This window comes from Cygnus olor, chromosome 1 (genome assembly GCF_009769625.2).
Source record: "Cygnus olor isolate bCygOlo1 chromosome 1, bCygOlo1.pri.v2, whole genome shotgun sequence".
NCBI lineage: Eukaryota > Metazoa > Chordata > Aves > Anseriformes > Anatidae > Cygnus > Cygnus olor.
Genome location: NC_049169.1, coordinates 195,076,512 through 195,095,098, shown reverse-complemented (window position 1 = coordinate 195,095,098; position 18,587 = coordinate 195,076,512). Strand labels below are relative to the sequence as shown.

The 18,587-nt window shown below is 37.0% G+C and overlaps 1 protein-coding gene across 2 annotated transcripts in view; it reads right to left on the bottom strand.

The window, feature by feature from the left end:
* Nucleotides 1-18,587, bottom strand: part of TRPC6 (transient receptor potential cation channel subfamily C member 6) — a 97,743-nt gene that overhangs the window by 26,983 nt on the left and 52,173 nt on the right. Inside the window, exons 2-4 of one of the 2 annotated variants that reach the window (XM_040544180.1) lie at nucleotides 12,605-13,379; nucleotides 4,735-4,920; nucleotides 2,492-2,656 (exon numbers count right to left, since the gene is read on the bottom strand). In XM_040544180.1, coding sequence (XP_040400114.1) covers nucleotides 2,492-2,656; nucleotides 4,735-4,920; nucleotides 12,605-13,379 — 1,126 coding nt within the window. The remainder of the gene's footprint in view (nucleotides 1-2,491; nucleotides 2,657-4,734; nucleotides 4,921-12,604; nucleotides 13,380-18,587) is intronic. The other variant, XM_040544181.1, reaches the window with a different exon arrangement.

Here is an 18,587-nt window from a genome sequence, read left to right as displayed (position 1 = left end):
GACTCTGGGTAGCACATCTGTCACAAAGGAAAAAAGCCTGGTAACAAAAAGGGATAATGCATATACTTTTAAGGGGGAACATTTTCCAAGCTACTCATGTACTGGACATAACACTCAATTTCTTTTCTTCCACCCAGTGAAATAGAAGAATATGTACAGCCCTCAGAACGCTTCTAAAAACACATAGGGACTGACGAATTTACTTCTTCAGAAATCCCAACACCAGCGGGCTGGGAACTGGGAAAGAAGACTGAATTTCAAATTCAGATCCCCATCTTGGCCAGGGGCTGACTGAATTATGCATAAATTCATAAAATTATCAATATAAATTCTATTATTAATTGTAACTGAACAGCTCAGACAGATTCTTCTAGAAAACAGAAAATAATATTTAGTCTTTCAAAATGTCATGTGATTAAATAGTATTTGAGAAGGTTTGGGTTAATTATGTCTGTAGTCAAACTAAACTACCAGCTAGAAAACCAGAGCAAATAGTTCACAAAACTTGTGAAGTGCCTCCAAGTGGATCACCAGCTAAGGTGAGTGGATCTCTCACTAAGAGGCTATTTGTTACTCCTTTCAAAATCTAACACTGGTGAATTCCTGCCAAATCAACAGGACTCTGTCCACAGTTTTCTCTGAAATTTCTTCCAGATGTGAAACTCACAATATGTGTGTCAAGCTCAAATTATTTTTTTCCTAGAAAGAAAAGTGTATAGCTGCACAAGTAACTGTCTGAGATGTTGTTAACTGTTGCAAAGACAATAAGGCTGCACCTTTTTTTGCCTTTCTCAAGAATGGCATGTGAATTTAAAGAAACGTATCAGAATAACTTCAATGCCAGCTGTTATTTTCACCATACATACCGTCTTTTCTTCCTTCTGTCACTGTGCCCTACAGTTCCATATCTGGAAAAAGTATGGCTAATTTATCTTGGTAGGAAAAAGGAATTATAAAATTCCATCAGTTCATACACAGAATGAACTCCATTGATATAGATAATGTTCTTTATTGGAGCAATCCTATCCTGAACTTAAACAGTAAACATTATCGTCTTTAAAAAAAAAAAAAAAAAAAAAAAAAAAAAAGATTTTGAAGTATGAGTGAAGTACAAGAAAAGAAATTGCAGCTGTTGAAAAAGATGGATTAAGTTTTACATTTGCAGAATATAATGAAACATCCAATATATAGATCACAGGATGAGATGATTGAAAAGGAACAGACGAAGTGAAATGTTAATGGATGTTGTCCCTTGAAACTTGACTTTAAAAAGCTACTTTGAAATAGCTTTTCTAGAATGTACGATTGTTCAAAATGACTTTAAGATCCAATAAATCATTGAAAAAGGGAAATGACAAATAGACAAGTCACTGCTATAGCTGAAAAACAATTACTAAAGTGTTGAATCTCAGGGTGTGTTTTCAGACAAAAACATTCATAAAAATCCTAGTCACTATATAGAAAAGTGAAAATGATATAACTGATTTTTTATTGTTCATACTGAAAGAAATGAAAAATACAGCAAAACAGAAAAGACCCACCTTTTCCCTCTCACAGAACAATAAAAGAAAAGAAAAAAAAAAAAAAAGACTTCAATGCTCTCTGAACCTTCCTCTTTCCCTGGAATCATATGTACACTGGATTCAGCCTGCCAAAATATTATACTGTGTCCTGTAAGATCCTTATAGGATCCCATTTTTTTCCTTCTAATATGCTCTCAAAGGAAAGCTTCCATCAGTGTCCATTTGCAATGGATAGTGGTAACTAACTAAAACAGAGTTTCAACACAAAGTTTGGAGAGATTAGAGACTGTAAACTGTCCGCAGTGGAAAGGCTTTCCACAGTATATGTGTCACCCAAAGAGATAAAGTGGTAGCACCCAAATCCAAACAACATCATGTTATAAATGGATGCAGGGGAGGCTGTGTGGCTGCTTTAAAAATCTCAGGAATACAATGGGCCTCAGCACCATCAACAAAATTCACCTTGACTTCTAGGAAACCAATGATGATTGTGCTAATTTCTGGCTTCATGATTTTGTGACGTTTATCTACTTATTTTCAATCGTCAAAAATAAAATTGCCTTCGAGGTAATTAGAGTCAACCCATAGCTTGAACTTAGTCTATCTCTGAGAAAATGGAAAATGAGGATTAGTAGTCAGCACTTGACCACTAATGCAGCAACTAAATGAAGAACAGTTTGACTCATTGTTTCTATAGTTTCTACAAGATGACTCTTGTTCAACTATGGTAATTTAACTTAATATACTTTGCATTTAACACTATACAGTTACCTGTCACAATTATCAGAACATGTAATACTGTAGCCATTCCATTTTAACTCAGCTTTAAAATAACACATTTCTGAAGCATTATTTGAACACATCAGCAATTTATACATATACCCATGCTTCATCTTTGCCAGCCAGGAATCTACATGGAGATGTTATAAATGTTAATAAACAGCCATTATAAGATTCCATCAACTGACCTTACTGCAAGGAGCAATCCAGTAAGCCATTGAAAGGAAGGGCAGTCCTACTGCAACGGCGAGAACAACTAGAAACTTCACTGCCATGGTCTGCTGCCGCAAACCTGATAAATTTTCATACCAGATTGAGAGAAGTTGTTGCTGGCAGTTTGGATGTGCTACAAACTATAACAAAGAAAACAAACATGACAGAAGAATATTATTATTAGAATACCTTTTATTAAAATAGCAGACGTGAAGTGTCTTAGGACTGTGGGATTAGCAAAAACTCAGCTAATATTCAAAGGAGCATTAACAGGGGTATAAGAAAAAGTTTTTTTGATGAGAATAATCTCCCAGCAATTGGCTTGTTGCTATCAGCAACAATAAATACATTAACTTAAAAACAGTGTTCCATCACAAACTAATTTCCATCTAAGCATAATTATCCATCAACTCTATCTGTGCAAACTCCACTTGCTTCCAACATCTCTAATTTTCATGTTGCTACCTCAGAAATTCCAAATCTTTAAGTCTTTCTGTTTTGCAAACGATGCTATACAGTGTTCAGTTATGAAAGAAAGAATACACCATATTTTCACATGCCACGATGGAAAATATCACTTTTTCAGCTGACATAAGAATACCACTGCCACTTCTGCAGGAAATCGAGGAAGGGCTATTTGTAACTTGGTTATGGAATCTTTTAGATATACACTGCAAAACTGAAAAGTTTGACCTGTAAACCTCTTTTCTGTCAAAACTTCTGAAGAGTATAAGAAGCATCTTAAAATGGTAGTATTAATAAATGGTGGATTCTTCTGTGCATTAAATTTTAAGTCTCGACATGGAAATACAATTAAAAGTTTAACTGAATCCAGTAGATTTTTCTGTAAGAGTTCTCTTTATTGTCTTTTATGTGACTGGCTGAAGGTGCAAGAAATGTCATATAACAGGCAATGGAAAGTGTTGAGAGCAAGTTCCCATTTAAGGCAGGATAAAGACTCAAACACTGTGAAGGACATGGTCAATGCTGTATGTTCCCTTTGAAAGTTTTTTCAGGTCTCTTTAGTAACTTTGCTTTCCTAATGTTTTGCATGTTTGTGTTCATTTGCTGGTAGGTGCTTCTCAGTCAAAAAGGTTTTCTTCTTTTCTTTCATTCATGAACACTGTAAATATTGCTCACATATCAATTTTTAAGGTTTGCCCCAGAGATGTGAACTCCATTTCCATAAAAAAATTTGCAGCTCTTCCCGCACAATTATATCTGTATATTCAGTCCATACTGGATTTTTAAGCATTCTGTTTCCATTTCTATTTTTTCATTAAAATAAGAAATTGATTATTTTCACTGTATTGATCTGATTTGTTTCATTATATAGAAATTTTATCAAATATCTTTCTGCTCTGAGATGAGATAGCCCTACTTTTGGTTAACCTGCTTTCTAAGTCCGTTCCTGAACTAAATCCTTGTGTCCCTCATTTGCACAAATCTCATCAAATAATTTCTCCTGGCTCACATATATACATCACCTGGAACTTATCAACCTATATTATCCAAAAGAAGCTTCTGGGTAATTCAAAGGTCTGGGTGTAGCCACTAACTCAGCTTGATCCTATTCACTGAGTACATTTCAAGTGCAGACCAGAGTCTTAAATTGGCAATGGAAATGGAAAGTCAGCCAAAGAAGTGATTATAAGTCATATTTTCAACACTGCTTGGTGCCTAGAGCCCACTGTAGTACTTTTACTCCTAGATTGTGTCTCCAATCATCCATACAGAAAAATACACATTTTCTGTGACACACATAGTTTCATTAAGTTCTCTCAACTTTCTAAGTCATAACAGCCTGACCAAAAACGGGTATCAATAGCACAAGGCTGCTGTGCTATCCTCTGGTTTTTATTAAATCTTATACTTTCCCAGGCTTCAGAATTAGTACAAGTTTCTTCCACCTTTTTATTTTTGTAAATACACTAAAACTAAAACCAAGTTAATACCTAAAAAATTTGCATACAGCTAGTATTTTCTTAGAACAATTAAGTTGCATACTCACTGTGGCCAGTATCCACCCTGCATATCTGCTTCTTGTTCATATTGCTAGCTATTTGGGGCGAGTATTCTTTTGTTTGTAATATACAGTTGGTAGAAGGGCCCAAATGTTCATTTAAATGTCAGAAGCTACCATACCATAAACATTCAATAATCCCACAATTTAATGCCGTCATGATGTCATCTATGTTTCATCAACATAATTGCTTACTTTTTTTACTTCATACTTAATGGCAAGTTTTAAGCGGCTAAGGCTGGGGCGACCATGTTCTCCATTATTATGGCTCATCTCTACGTCACCATTCAAAATAGCTTCCACTTCTTCTGTATTTCTGCACAAATCAAGGAGTCCAACTACAAAATCTTTGCATTGCATAGACAATTTCTTGTAATCATTCTGGAAAAGAAAGGAAGAAAGAAAGTGACTTGATGTTTAGAACTAACAGAGAAATACTTTTGCATTCCAGTTATACATTTGTTGAGCATCAATAGTTTTTTCGCAACTTGTTATGCTTTCTTGTGGTAGGTTAACAGCACTTTTCTATCCAGCATTTACTTCCCCTGAATGTTCACAATGATTAGGATACATCTCATGTTGGTCACTTAGATCATCAAGTTTTACATCTAAGTTACTTCTCAAGACTTGCTTTACAGCCAATCAAAAGTTTAATAAAACTTTTAGAAATACTGTATTTTAATGACTAGTTCAAGTTGAGATACTAATAGCACAGAGGAAATGATTTTTCACTATAACAGAAATCTAGACAATTAGTTCAAATGTAGAAAGTTACACTGTAGATATTAAAAATTGGACGAGTGTCCTATAGAGAGCAAGACTAAACCACTTCCCAACCTTCTTGAGAATTACACAGTTATATTTAATTTCCTTAAGTCTTGAATTATTCTTTGAAATCTTATCTGAACTCTCTCTCATTTTCCAACATCTCTTTCACCTTGCAAACACAGTTCTTCATCACTGTTTTCCAGCAGTGGTACAGACAGCACAATGATACCACATTTCTAACTTCAACTCAACACTCTCTAGATCAAATATCTGACAACAGACTTTGGTGAGTCAGCCAAAATGTTGCCCTGTAATGGCAAGTTCAGCTGGTTATTGCTTTAACTACCTATTAGTTTTCTCAGTCACTGTTTACCAAAAGGTGTAAGTCAAAACAGAAAAGAGATCATTGTAACCCACAATTCATTAACCACTACTTGCTCGCAGCTGTGTTTGGGTCAAAAAAGTTAAATTAGGTAGCTACGTAGATAGATGCATACAGACAGAGATGTAAATCTAAAGCTAAATAATGTGTATAGACTTATTACCCCCTGCTTAGTTCTTTTGAGAAATTTTCTCATTCATATGTTACAATCTTCTGATGTTTTTAATTTTTAATAATTTTTTAATAATTTTAATTTACTATTTTTTACTGATTTTTAGGAAGTCTTAAAAAGATGTAACTACTGTACATTTTTCCCAAACAAAAGAATGAAACAAAAAACAACAAAAAAGTCATACAGAAGTGCTCATGCAGTCTCTAGTTTCATGTTCAAAGTAGCTTTCTACAAACACTGTTATTACAGTGGAACATTTCTCCCTCTTCTGGTCTGGTTTTCATACAATTCTCTCTTCTACCATTATTGCTTTCTGTTTAGTCCCTTTTTAAAATACTTCCTTATACTAACTGCCAACTAATGCACAGCCAGGAATACAAACCATTATCTGTAGTATGCAGAATGTCCTAATTTATTTGCTGAGAGTGTAATTCATATATATTTGTTCTTTATTAACCATAACAACATAGCAGGAGTTTATTACTTGGATATATTAAAGGATTGCATCTGAGTTTTACATTTCACTTCACTTATACGGATGCAAACATTCATAGACGCATACATACACCACTGTAGGACTCCATAAGTGTTTGTGATTTATATGTTTAATAATGTAATGTAAGCAAGATAGCTCAGATTTGTCAGAGAATTTTGCATTTCTCTGCAGAGAAGACAGAAACGAAATAATAAAATTAACTTTTTCATGACATGTTGTATATTTTACTGTTGTATTATTTGTTTTTCCTCTATTCAAATGAATAACTATAGAGATTAACCAAAATCCCAACTTCTTGGCAACATAGAAAGACATTTCTTGAGAGTAATATATCACCTTCTCTTTGGCTTTCATTTTTGTACTGGTGGCTAAGATAAGACTTACTATTCAATCATTTTAATACTGAAATATTCTCAGAGTTGGAGGAAAAGCAGCCTTTTGAGATTCCCAGGCAAAGGAAAAACAAAAATCAACCTATATACCTTTTTACAATTAGTTACAATGAACAGTTCTAGGCTGATATCTGACACTTGAACATCAAATGAAAAAAAATGAGTATTTTAAAATAAAGTTATGAATGAAATAATTTAGTCTTTATAAGTAACTATTTCGTAATATACTGGTATGTGCATATCTTGTGGTATGTGATAAATACATATACATGCACAGTCAAGCACATACTTCACCAGTACTTGCCAGCTCTGGTGACTGAGATATGATATAGATTTTCAAAACAGTATGTGAGGAGACCATTACCCCATGGTGGACTCCAATGCCTTTGGCCATTCTCCAAGTAAAATTCTTTACTCTAATTAAAAATATATTTTTTTTTCTTTTACTAAAATGTCTACTAAATGGACACATGAAAACAGCTGGACACCCCCAGTCATACTTTGCAGAACTGTCCCATTGCAATATAAGCTCTTCACACAGTATCATAATATATTTTAGCACCCCATAAATTCATCAGTAAACTCCATCAGCTTATTTTCTCATTTGCAAAAGCAATAAAGCAGCTTCCCCTCCCATGAAACACCACCATCACCATCCCACCATGGCACAAGAGGGTTGTAACACGGTAGAGCCAGTCAAAGGCGACACACGGCCCTACTCCAGTTCACAGTCTGCTGTCTCGAGATATATTCCCTTATGAAGAGTTTTTCCTCTTAGGGAAGATTATGGAGGACAGGAGGGATGATGTCTTAAACTGCTGCAGGAAGATTTGTCAGCCTCTGAGCACAAGGGAAGGTGGCTCCAGCCAGGGAACTTCACCTCTAAGAAATCAGGCCTGCTAACTTGCAGAGATTGCTGCGTGGGCTGCCTTGTGTCCCTTGTTTCCTCAGTCCACTTAAATGCGTAGTAACAGCCGAAATGGTTAATTGCAATACACGCTTCTCACCGTCTCACTGTCTCAGTCACAGATGCACAGACACTTCTTCCCCTCCAGTTCTCCTGTCTCTTACCATTAATGTGAACCAAGAGAAAATGGTAATTTGTTTGGCTTAGCTCACTTTCTAAAATAGCCAATGGCACATAGAGAATTCCACAAGGTTTTTTTGTTTTGTTTTGTTTTTTTTTTTTTTTTCTGCAAATTGTAAACAATGAATTAAAAAAGTAGCCCTACAAGACTTAAAAAGACAGTTTGCAATTAATTTACATTTAGAGGCTCAAAAGAATCAGCCCCTAATTCTGTAAGCAGGTAGGTGTGTTATTTTATGTATGTGCCAAAGTTGGTTCCGGGCTTCTCTGCAGTTCAGGAAAATCTCCACTTTGCCAAACGTTGGCACACCAAGGTTGAGGGAACAGCACCCCAGGCTGCTCCCACCCTGCAAAAGGAAGGTGAAGGTTTGGGGTGAGCACTGTGGAAAAGGGATCGGGGGAACAGGACCCTGGTGGCAGAGGAATGAGGCAGTGGATGCCATTGAGAGATGTCACCTGTCCTTCCTGGCTGCCTGTCCTGGTGTCCCCAGTAAGTGAGCAAAGAGGCCACTGGGCCAGCCATGTCCTGGGCCAGCCATTTGCCTCACCTCTGACCCCATGAGCAGGACAGCACCATTGGCATCACCACAGCCTCTCCTCCCAGAAGAAAGGAGCCCTCTCCACACTGCCTCCTGTGAAAAGTCATTGGTTCCTGGTGGATTTAGGATTTACCAGTACCTTGTTAACACAAGTGCATCCTAAATGTTGGGCCTAGGCATCTAAGAAGGTAGACAAACATATTATCCCCCTTACAAATGTAGCCTTTACCCCTTCCATGTCTCAGGTCTTCATCTCTAAAAGGTGATGGTAACTTTTCTTTAAAAGAGCTAAGAATACCCAGAATCAAGACTTGGGACCTTATTTCTGTAACAGGGGTTGTATAACTGAAAACAAACAGAAAATCGGGCTTTGAGATGATAGTTTGGATTTTGATTCTCACCAGGAAAGAAAACTCAGAAGACTTTATTGGGGTATTAATTTACACCAAACAGCAACGCATCTACATTTATTGAAAAAAATATGGTTTTCCACTCCATCACATTATACAATAAAACAGTGTGTTGCCATTATAGCTGCAGAGAACTTTGCATGCAATGCAAATCTCATCCTTTTCGAACAGCGCTGGGCCACAGCTGTCCCTCTCAAAACTCCAGGCCACATCTCTGCAGGACATTTGTCAGATATCATCTACATACTCATGAACAGAGCAGAGATATTAGCTCTAGGGTGGGCAAAGAATTTAGATGAAAGAAAATATGAACACAATCCCCCAAATAAGAAGGTTTCATATACTATCAAACCTTGTGAAGCTGTTCACTTAGCTATGTTGTACAAAATTAAATTAAATGGCTTTCAGAAAATCTTGCAGATTTCAAAATTACTTGGGAAGCCTAAATTAACTGTGTGCTTGGTACGGAAATACTACACACAACAGTCTAGTTACTCTTTCTTCGACAGTCATCCTCTACTTTTTTCTGTATTTAAAGAATTATCCTCCAAAACATGTATAAGGACAATTCCTACAGATGTCTGAAGCAAAGAAAGGAGTTTGTTCCAGAGAATAGTGCTTTCTGCTGACTATGGGATTTGAATTTGGGTCTGAATCACAGTTTCATGGTCAGTGTTATCTCAAATAATACTCCATCAGCACTGAAAAATAGGTGAATTTTAAAACAGTGCATTGCCAGTGAGCTCAATTTTCATTTAGGAAAGTTTTTGAATATTTCAAATGGCTCAGGTAAACCCTAGGTGGAGCTAAAGATTTACCATGTCCAGCTAATCCATGCATAGAAAATATACTTTGATTACACAAATGTGTAACACATTTTAACCAAATCCACATTTTTATTCACAGTCTATCTGGACAATTGTAGCCAACTCCTGAAGAAAGTAAGGGTAACAATTTTTTAGATAAATTGCTGGGATATGAGCAGTGATATGAGCTGGCAGGATCACAGACCAGCCCAGACTCAGAATAGATGACGGTGTCCATTTCCTGCAGCTTTGTAAACAAAACCTTTGTACTGTCTGCATTGAACCTAAGCCAGGTAGTTTGCAGTCAAGCCCCCATGTTGTCTAGATATTGTAAATGTTACTACTTATGTACAGTGTAAATGTTAACACTTGTCAGTGTACATATAAATATATTCCACTGTCTTCAATATTTATCCAGAATGGCCATATGATTTTAGTACTTACAAAAACGTTCCACAAAAATGTTCCTGAAAGACCTTATGTTACCAGCTGACTGCTCCTGGTTAAACCTTAAATTAACAGAGACTTAAACTTCTGTGTTGCCTTGTGCACCTGCTCCTCACTGTTCCTATTCACTTTCACCCTATTCTAAAGCCCATATGTGTCCCCAGCAGAGCTTGGCTGATGTATGCTCAGCAATATGGAGCTGCTCTGCCTCTTGTCCAGCCTCCTGCTTCTGTTGAGTGACAGTACCTCAAAATCTCATTTGCAATTCTTCACACAACATTATCCTGTAAGCAGAGCTCTAATTTTAAAGAAGACAACAGCAACAAAAGAGGAACTTTTTTTAAAGGTCACTCGGGGCTGAGCCATGTCACATGGAGTAAGGTCCTCCTCATGGCACAGCAGTACAGGCTGCAGAAGCTTGTTGTCTGAACCAGTCCATCTTTTCTCACACCTGTGCTGCATTTCCGGGCCCTGGTGGCACCAGGGACAAATACTGTGTCCCCTGTTCATCCCGTCAGTTCTGTACTGCAGCACACATTTGAAGAACAATTCTTGCTGACAGTTCCAGATGATGATTTTATTTAACAATCTTAACTTGTGTCGCTCCAACTGTGGTAAACGGAGCTATACGGTCCCTACAAATCAGACATGCCATTGATCTCAACATAGCTGTGAACTTAACTGGCTGCATTTATGGTGTATAAAAATGTTTTTCTCTTCTGTTCTAAATTTACTCCCCTTTAAGTTAATCAAGTCCTTTTGTTCATATCTTCAGCAGCTGCTAAAGCAAAAGAAACAAGAGTATGTGGTTTAAATACTCTTTTCTAAACTGTACATGCAAGCACTGGATAAAATGTCAGTCCTGAGGTCCTAACAATTTCTACCAGGGACTTCATGGGGCAGACTTTTATCCTCTCCATTAGGCTGAAATGTTCTTTCCAGACTTTGGTCTTATTGATATAAAATAAAAATTCACCCATGTTCCTATCCAGCAGTTTAGCTCCTGTTTTTTAGCTCCCCTTGCACATTCCACCTCCTTTTTTTCCCTCTTAAAGATTTCAGCTTCCTATATATGGATTGGTGCCACAAAGACACACCGCAAGCATGAGTTAGGAGCAACTAATTCAGATTTGCAGCATCTCAGCTCAGGTTAGCTGAGCCAATACAGGTTCATGGCCTTGAGAACTGTGCTCAAAAGCTGTGAAGCTGTGTTTAAAAGATTAGCATTAAATATTGATCATGACAACTTCACACTCTTCCTAACACAATGTTGGAAATGATTCTCTTAATGCTTTGGAGAGGGTTTGATCTCCTGGTAGAGAAGTCTAGATATCTTGCTGTGTCACAGTTATATATTAGCACCTTCTTTCAACAGGGTCCCAGTCCAAGTGATGTTAGTTAATCTAAGTGTCCTGGTTTGGGCTGGGATTGAGGTTTTTTTGTTTGTTTGTTTGTTTGTTTGTTTGTTTTCATAGAGGCTTGTATGGTGCTGTGTGTTTGGATTTTGGAGGAAAATATTGGTGATAACACACTGATATTTTAGTTGCTGCACAGCAGTGCTCACACAGACCAAGGACTGTTCAGCTCCTGGTACTGCCCTGCCAGCGAGGTACCTGGGGGTGCACAGGGAGCTGGGAGGGGACACAGCCAGGAGCTGACCCAGACTGGCCAAAGGGATGTCCCATACCATATGATGTTATGTTTAGCAATAACAGCTGGGGGCAGTTGGCCGGGGAAGCTGCCATTGCTCTGGGACAGGCTGGGCATCAGTCAGCTGGTGGTGAGAAATCGTGTTGTGCATCACTTGCTGTTTCTTTGCTTTGCTTTGTTTTATTTTTCTTTCTGTTTTATGCAACTGTCTTTATCTCAGTGCACAAGTTATCACACTTCTACCTTTTTCAATTCTCTCCCCATCTGACTGGTGGGGCAGTGAGAGAGAGCCTGTGGGTTCTTAGCTGGTTCTTAGTTAGTTAATTAACCAAAGGGGTTAAACCACAACAGTAAGTCAAAATTAACAGTCCTTATGTTCAAACAAGGCCCATGTGGCAGTTACTGAAAGCAAAAAGCTGTGATTCTTACTGTCTTAAATAACAGAAATAAACTGTTGTACATATTTTTGTAGGCTGTGCACCAGTGCATCCACACACAAACGCAAAAAAAAAAAAAAAAAGGAACACTCATGCTCCAAGGATTTAATGGGCATTGAATCTGTGGGTCTGCTGGTTATTTTTCAAAATCATGCATTTGTGTAACATTATAAATTCTGTATAACACTTAAAAAGCCTTTAACTTCACTGAGTTCCTTTACTAGCCTCCTTTACTATACTGCCTGACAGGGTGTGACACTGACTCCTTCTACATACACAGCATGAATTACAATCAGCATAGAGCAAAAAGAAGTTCCCAGAAATTTAAATGTTCCATTCATGAAACAATTACACATTTCCTCATGTTATTGTTCTGATTAATGAAGATGCCAATGTCTTCCTGTTCAAGGAACAGGAGAAAATCCTTTGGCTGAACTTCATAATTCTGTGTCTGTCAGAATAGGTATCACTCTACTCACCTTAAACTCTTTTTCAATATTGGCTAGCACAGCCAGTTCATTACTGAGCTCTAAGGCAGTCATTACAGGGTCTTCACTGGATAAAGACAGATAAGCAGGGCTGGCCAGACCTTTGTAGGCATTGATTCTGGACCGAGAATGGCTGAAAGAGTCATGCTTTTGTTTCTGATTGCATTCACTGCACTTACAGAAATAGTCATGTGGCCTATCGATCCGAGCCCCTTTTCTCAAAAGAGTGTGGACGATCTCATATTCGTGGCAGTGAGCAGCCAGGATGATTGGTGTAACATCATGGGAAAAACGTGTTCCATCTTCATCGTATGCATAGAAGTCATCGTGCTGGAGCTCCGACTGGCTTGGACTTAATGCAAGCCTCTTGCCTTCGGCAAATGCGGGATGGTTTAGGATGGCTTCCACTATCCGAACGTAACCTTTGCTAATAGCCAAAAGCAAGGCATCCCCAACCCGAGACAGGTTCTCCTTCTTCAGTAGAAGTTCTGTGATCTCCAGGTGCTCATTGGCAACTGCTAGCTGCAAGGCATTCTGCCCCATATAGTCCACACAATTCACATTGAGTGAGGGGCATTCTTCCAGCATTTTGCGAATCACCGGGATATTTCCATATTCTGCTGCATCCAAAAAGCGCTCCTCCTCAAGAGAAAGACTTGTTGAGCGGTCATTAAACATATACGCTGGCCCTCGACTGGCCTGCCTCCTCCCCTTCTCCCGGAGAATGGTTTGTCGTCGTAGCGCTAGTCTATTCTCATTGCCTCTGCTGGGTGGAAATAAAGAAAATATTAATTCTGCTTTATGCAAGGGCATGTCCATTTTAAATAATATTTAATAAAAACATTTTTCATCATTTATCTGCAGCATATTTTTATGCAGTATGAAGACCAGAAATCCTGACTTTGGTGCATTTGTAACCACTGTCACTACACAGATCTGGAATCCATAGTGAGCTACACTTTCTTTCAACAAGAGAAAGCCCTAGTCAATCGTCATTTAAGAGCACATTTCTTTTTTTATTTCTTCCTCCACATCTGTTGCATAACCTTCAGTGAAGTTGGACTGTGCTTTTTATTACACAGGTAGAGTAACAGTTTTATAGGCAAGGTTCTTTTCCAGGTTTACACAGAAACCATCCTCTGTTTCTCTCGTACTTTTCTATCTACACAAACTTATCTTCTCGGCATTGTCTCATATCCCACGCTTCCCTCCAATATGCATAGTCACTTCATGAAAAGAGCGCTTCTTATTTCAATCTAGAAAAGAAGATAGCATTATAATAACATTTGTACATGCTAAGATTTCACTTTTTGGCTAGAAGAATATTTTCACCAGAAAGCATTCAGCTAAGTTTGTGAATTGCTTCAAGAAAAGCAAAATTACATTCTGCTGGATGAATGTACTACTTTATGACATCTTTGCTTGCCCTAGTGGGGATATTTTGAGGACCTTCACTGTAACAGCTCAGTAGCAAAAAAGAATATCAGATCTCAAGTTCATTGTTTAAATGCATATATTTTAAATACAGAGATGACCTGGAGAACAGTGATGAAAGGTAACGTGCAATGACTGCCTCAGTTCAGACACTGATGGTATCAACAGCACACTGTAGAGAAAATAGCCTTTGTCTGCTCAGCTGGTAGGAGGAGTCCCAGTGAACACAGGTGTCCCTAGGTGGCCCTTCAGAAAGCCACCAGTCCCGGTGTCCCTAGGTGGCCCTTCAGAAAGCCACCAGTCCCCTGGAATGCCATTTCACCCCAAGCTCTTTTCTTGGTCTACTTTAGTGCTAGGTCACAGCTCAGAGTGAAGCTAAGTTGTGGTGTGAAAGGGGTCAGCAGCCATGGAATGAGGGATTGCACAACACAGCAGGACACATGAACATGGAAATTTTCCAAAGTGCCACCTGCCTCAGAAAAGCAGGCAGGCAGACTTCAATTATTTTTATTATTTTATTGCCATCACTACATCAGCAGTACTACTGATAATAGTACTACTGTCTAGCCTACATTTTGAGCCTGATTTCTCCTCTTTGCCCTGATGATGTTTTTATGATATCTAGAATTGGCTGCTCAGTCATAAATTGAATCTCTACACAACAAAAATGTATCTGCTACATTGTATGACATCTCTTCGTCCACATCTCCACAATCCTTTTCATTATTACAGTGCATAACCTTGATATTCTCCTATTAATTCATCCACTTAGTGGCTTGCCTTAAAATCCTGCCAATTCTTGCCTAATGACAGCTCTGAAATGTGAACCATCCTTTTGTTTCTACCATTGAATCCCTCACCCCTCACTTAACTTGTCTTACTCATTAACTATTTAATTATTAAAACATAAAATGAACAATTTCAAAACTAAGCTTGCTGAGGAATGTTGAATTACCTGCTGTGTTTTTTCAGGGCAAAATATGATACACTCTTTTTAACAAGAAGAAAATCTAATTCATGACACTCTCAGAACTGAGATCCTGATCCTCAACAGAAATTCAATTGCAAGTCATTTTCTCTCCTGAAATTACTGTTAAACTACACAATATTCACTACAACTTCATCTTTTTCCTTTTTGAATGGTAGCTTTATGACTCTTTACATATGTGAGCTCACAGACACTTCAGTATTTTCAATATTTCCAAAAAATAATAACCGCAAGCAACATTTTATTTATTAAATACATACCAATGAATATGAATTTGAGTATTTAAATGACAGAGTAAAAAAAAAAAATCACTTGAATCTGTGACTCAAAACTTCTTCACAAAAAGTAAAATTATAAAATATCTTCTAATAATAATCTTCTAGATTGTTTATATTTAACCTTGCTATACATTTCCTTCCTGCCTTTTACATTCTCTGTTCCAGAGATATAGTCCTTCCCATCATTGGAAATGCTTTGAATTGTCATTATCTTAAATCCAATAGAGCAATTTCTTTTGCAAGATAATTAGAGGTATGGAATAAAGAGTAACTCAAAATTGACAATTATAACATTGTTCAATATGCAGACAGTACTGATAATGTACTACAATCGCAAGTTTATAGCCTTTCTTGAGTATATGTCATGATATGGAATAGAGTTAGACCCCATCCTCTTCTACTCCTTGAGATCTCTGTTAAGGACTGTCTCAGTTCCTTTGGTTCAAAGCATACATGAGAGCATGGATATATACGCTGATGTCTTATAGGTGAATTGCTGATTGAAAAAAATCCATTCATATTTCCAGATATCTCGTAAATATGTATATATTTGTACGTGTTGAAAAGTCCACCTTTGAAGAGGTTTCACAGAAAACATGAAAACTAAAATAATGATAACGTAACTGGCATTGTTGACAATATTGGTGCTAAAAACAGAAATTCACTAAAGAGAGGACAGTTTTTTGACAAACCTGCAAGTGTTTTAGTGGAAATGTGTGTGCTAAATTGAATGCAGGACATAACTGGTAGAAAAGAAACATCTAAGCAGAGAAACCAGGTGCTCAAAATAACAAAATGAAAGTTTTATTATTGAAATTAAACATACTTCTTTTCAGTATTTGTTACAGATTCATAGAACTCTGACTGAAATACAACACACGTTATAGAGCACTTTAGTTATACCTTACATAAGTTTGATTTTCCAGACCAATTAACAAATTTAAAGTAAAAATTCTCTAATATTTTGATCAGTCCTGAAACCATGCAGTTTTTTAACCCCTTTCTTATTTCTTTACTCTGCTCAGTAAAAGGCATCGTAGGTGTTTTCTCAGTGCAAGTTTTGCCTGACTCAACAGGCAGCAGGAGCAGGCAGTAAGTAACAAGTGTCTACAGTGTACTGATCTTTAATCTATTTCTTGTGTTTAGCAAAGGAAAGATTTTGAGAGATTTTATTTAATGAAAATATATGTCAGCATATCAACTACTACGAGTGATGACCATCTTCTAAGTACAATCACTGCAACACCTCTCACCTTAGAATTTGCCAGAGGACTCACATTCTCTGATGTAAATCTTAATTTACATCAATTCATTCTAAAGACCCAAACCACACTCTTTTAAGAAATATTTGCTGTTTTGCTCCAACTGGTATCACAGTATCTTCCTCAAACCTTACTCCATCCATTTTTCTCTCATTCTTTCCATATGTGCAGCAAGTGTGTACATGAATACTCCTCCTGCTAATATCTACTATCCAAAAAGACATGATGCCTCTCCTGTATATCAAGGGAAGTGTTCACAAAGACTAAGATCAATTTAATAAGTTTAAACACTTCAGCTTCTATAATCGATAAAGGTAAATAGAAACCATTACACAAGGATTCAGAGCACGAATTTCATCTCTTCATAGATGATGTACTGAGTATAGCATAGCTATCATCATTCATATAACATATGTTATGTTTATGTTAGCCTAAGACAAATAGCCTAAATTCACTGCATCTGCTCAAGTCATGATAATATATCTCCTCTGCTTATCCTTATCCTTCTGATTCTATCTTTTGGCAGAAACATTGAGAGAATAAATGTACACACAGTGAGGGCATTAGGAGAGTTAAAGTTCAGCTGGAGTTAAAAGTAGCAAAGGATGATTGAGGAGCAGCAAAAACAGCTTCTAAGAATAAATAGCAGCACAAAGAGGGCTAAAGAATTCATGTGGACCCACTGTTGAATAGGCTGGTAGAGCTAGTGACAAAGGACATCATAGGTCAGACAGGTACTCAATGCTTTCTCTGCTTCAGTTTTTACCAGGAAAGTCTGTGCCTAGACCTCGAAAGTGCACAAGCCAAGCAGCATTATCTACATTCAGCGATGTAGATATACATCAATCCTGAAACCTTGCATCCAGGGGACAGAGGGAGCTGACAGATGTCATAGCAAAGCTGCTCTCTATCATCTCTCAAAGTGCATAGTGACTAGAGGAATTTTTATTCATAGGAAACAAGTTTGACAACTTTTTTACCTCCCCATTGGCTTTTCAGTTTTGGATAAGCTAACCACTGAATTGCAATAGCAGAAAAATCTGAAAACATATAAGCCATCTTATTGAGCAGCATTCTGGCAAACTGAATCTAGATACTTAGTCTTGAATTACTTCTTTCTTCTTGATCTGTGCAGCATCATTTTCTGCTAAACATTATTTAAATAATTTACACTTACATTATTTGAATAGACAATAAATTCAGACCATAATAAAATATCATAATTTTAAAAATTCCTTCAAAAATAGAGGTATATTCAGTGTAAATTACTGCATCTTATATCACTGATTTAAAATACATATTTTCACCTGCCTTGCAAAAATAATCCATTATTAAATGATGTTGCTAGCTTTTGATCCTTATAAAGTCAAAGGAAACAACCCCTTGAGTTACAGGATTGGCCAATTTTTTTACTGACAGGCTAACTGAACTTCAGTTAACTGTCAAAAATCTACAGTTCATTAAACACTTTCATTTTTTAAATAATAGAAACTGATTATGTTTCAATTCCAGCAACACATTCGGTATGATTTATCAAAACAAAGAGTAATCATTGCTAGTAAAGAATACTTAGAATCAGCTTGTTTGTCCAGCATCATTTCCTCTTTCCTTGCCTGAATTTATAAGAAAATCACTGCTTAAATGGGAAGTTAAATACATACATTCCCTAGACAGTAGCTCATCTTCTGGAGCAGAACTTATTACAGACTGAAATAGAATATTTTTGTATTGTTCGCTGTAGCACATCTCTGATGCAGAGCTCTAGAATTTCAGTGTTATCCATTTTCAATAGCTTTTCCCTGCATCAATATATTTTATATGTATGAAGTAAATTTCCTGTTTTGCCCATTTGCAATTGCAATTAATTAAAGTTAAGGCTCTGTAATTAAAACTGGTTCTTGTAGCACAAGACTCTAAATATATTTAATCGTAACAGAGGAAGCAAGTTATTATTCTTTATTATTTCTGTTTAATTAGATGCACACAGTAAAAATTAATTCAGGAGTTTGTTA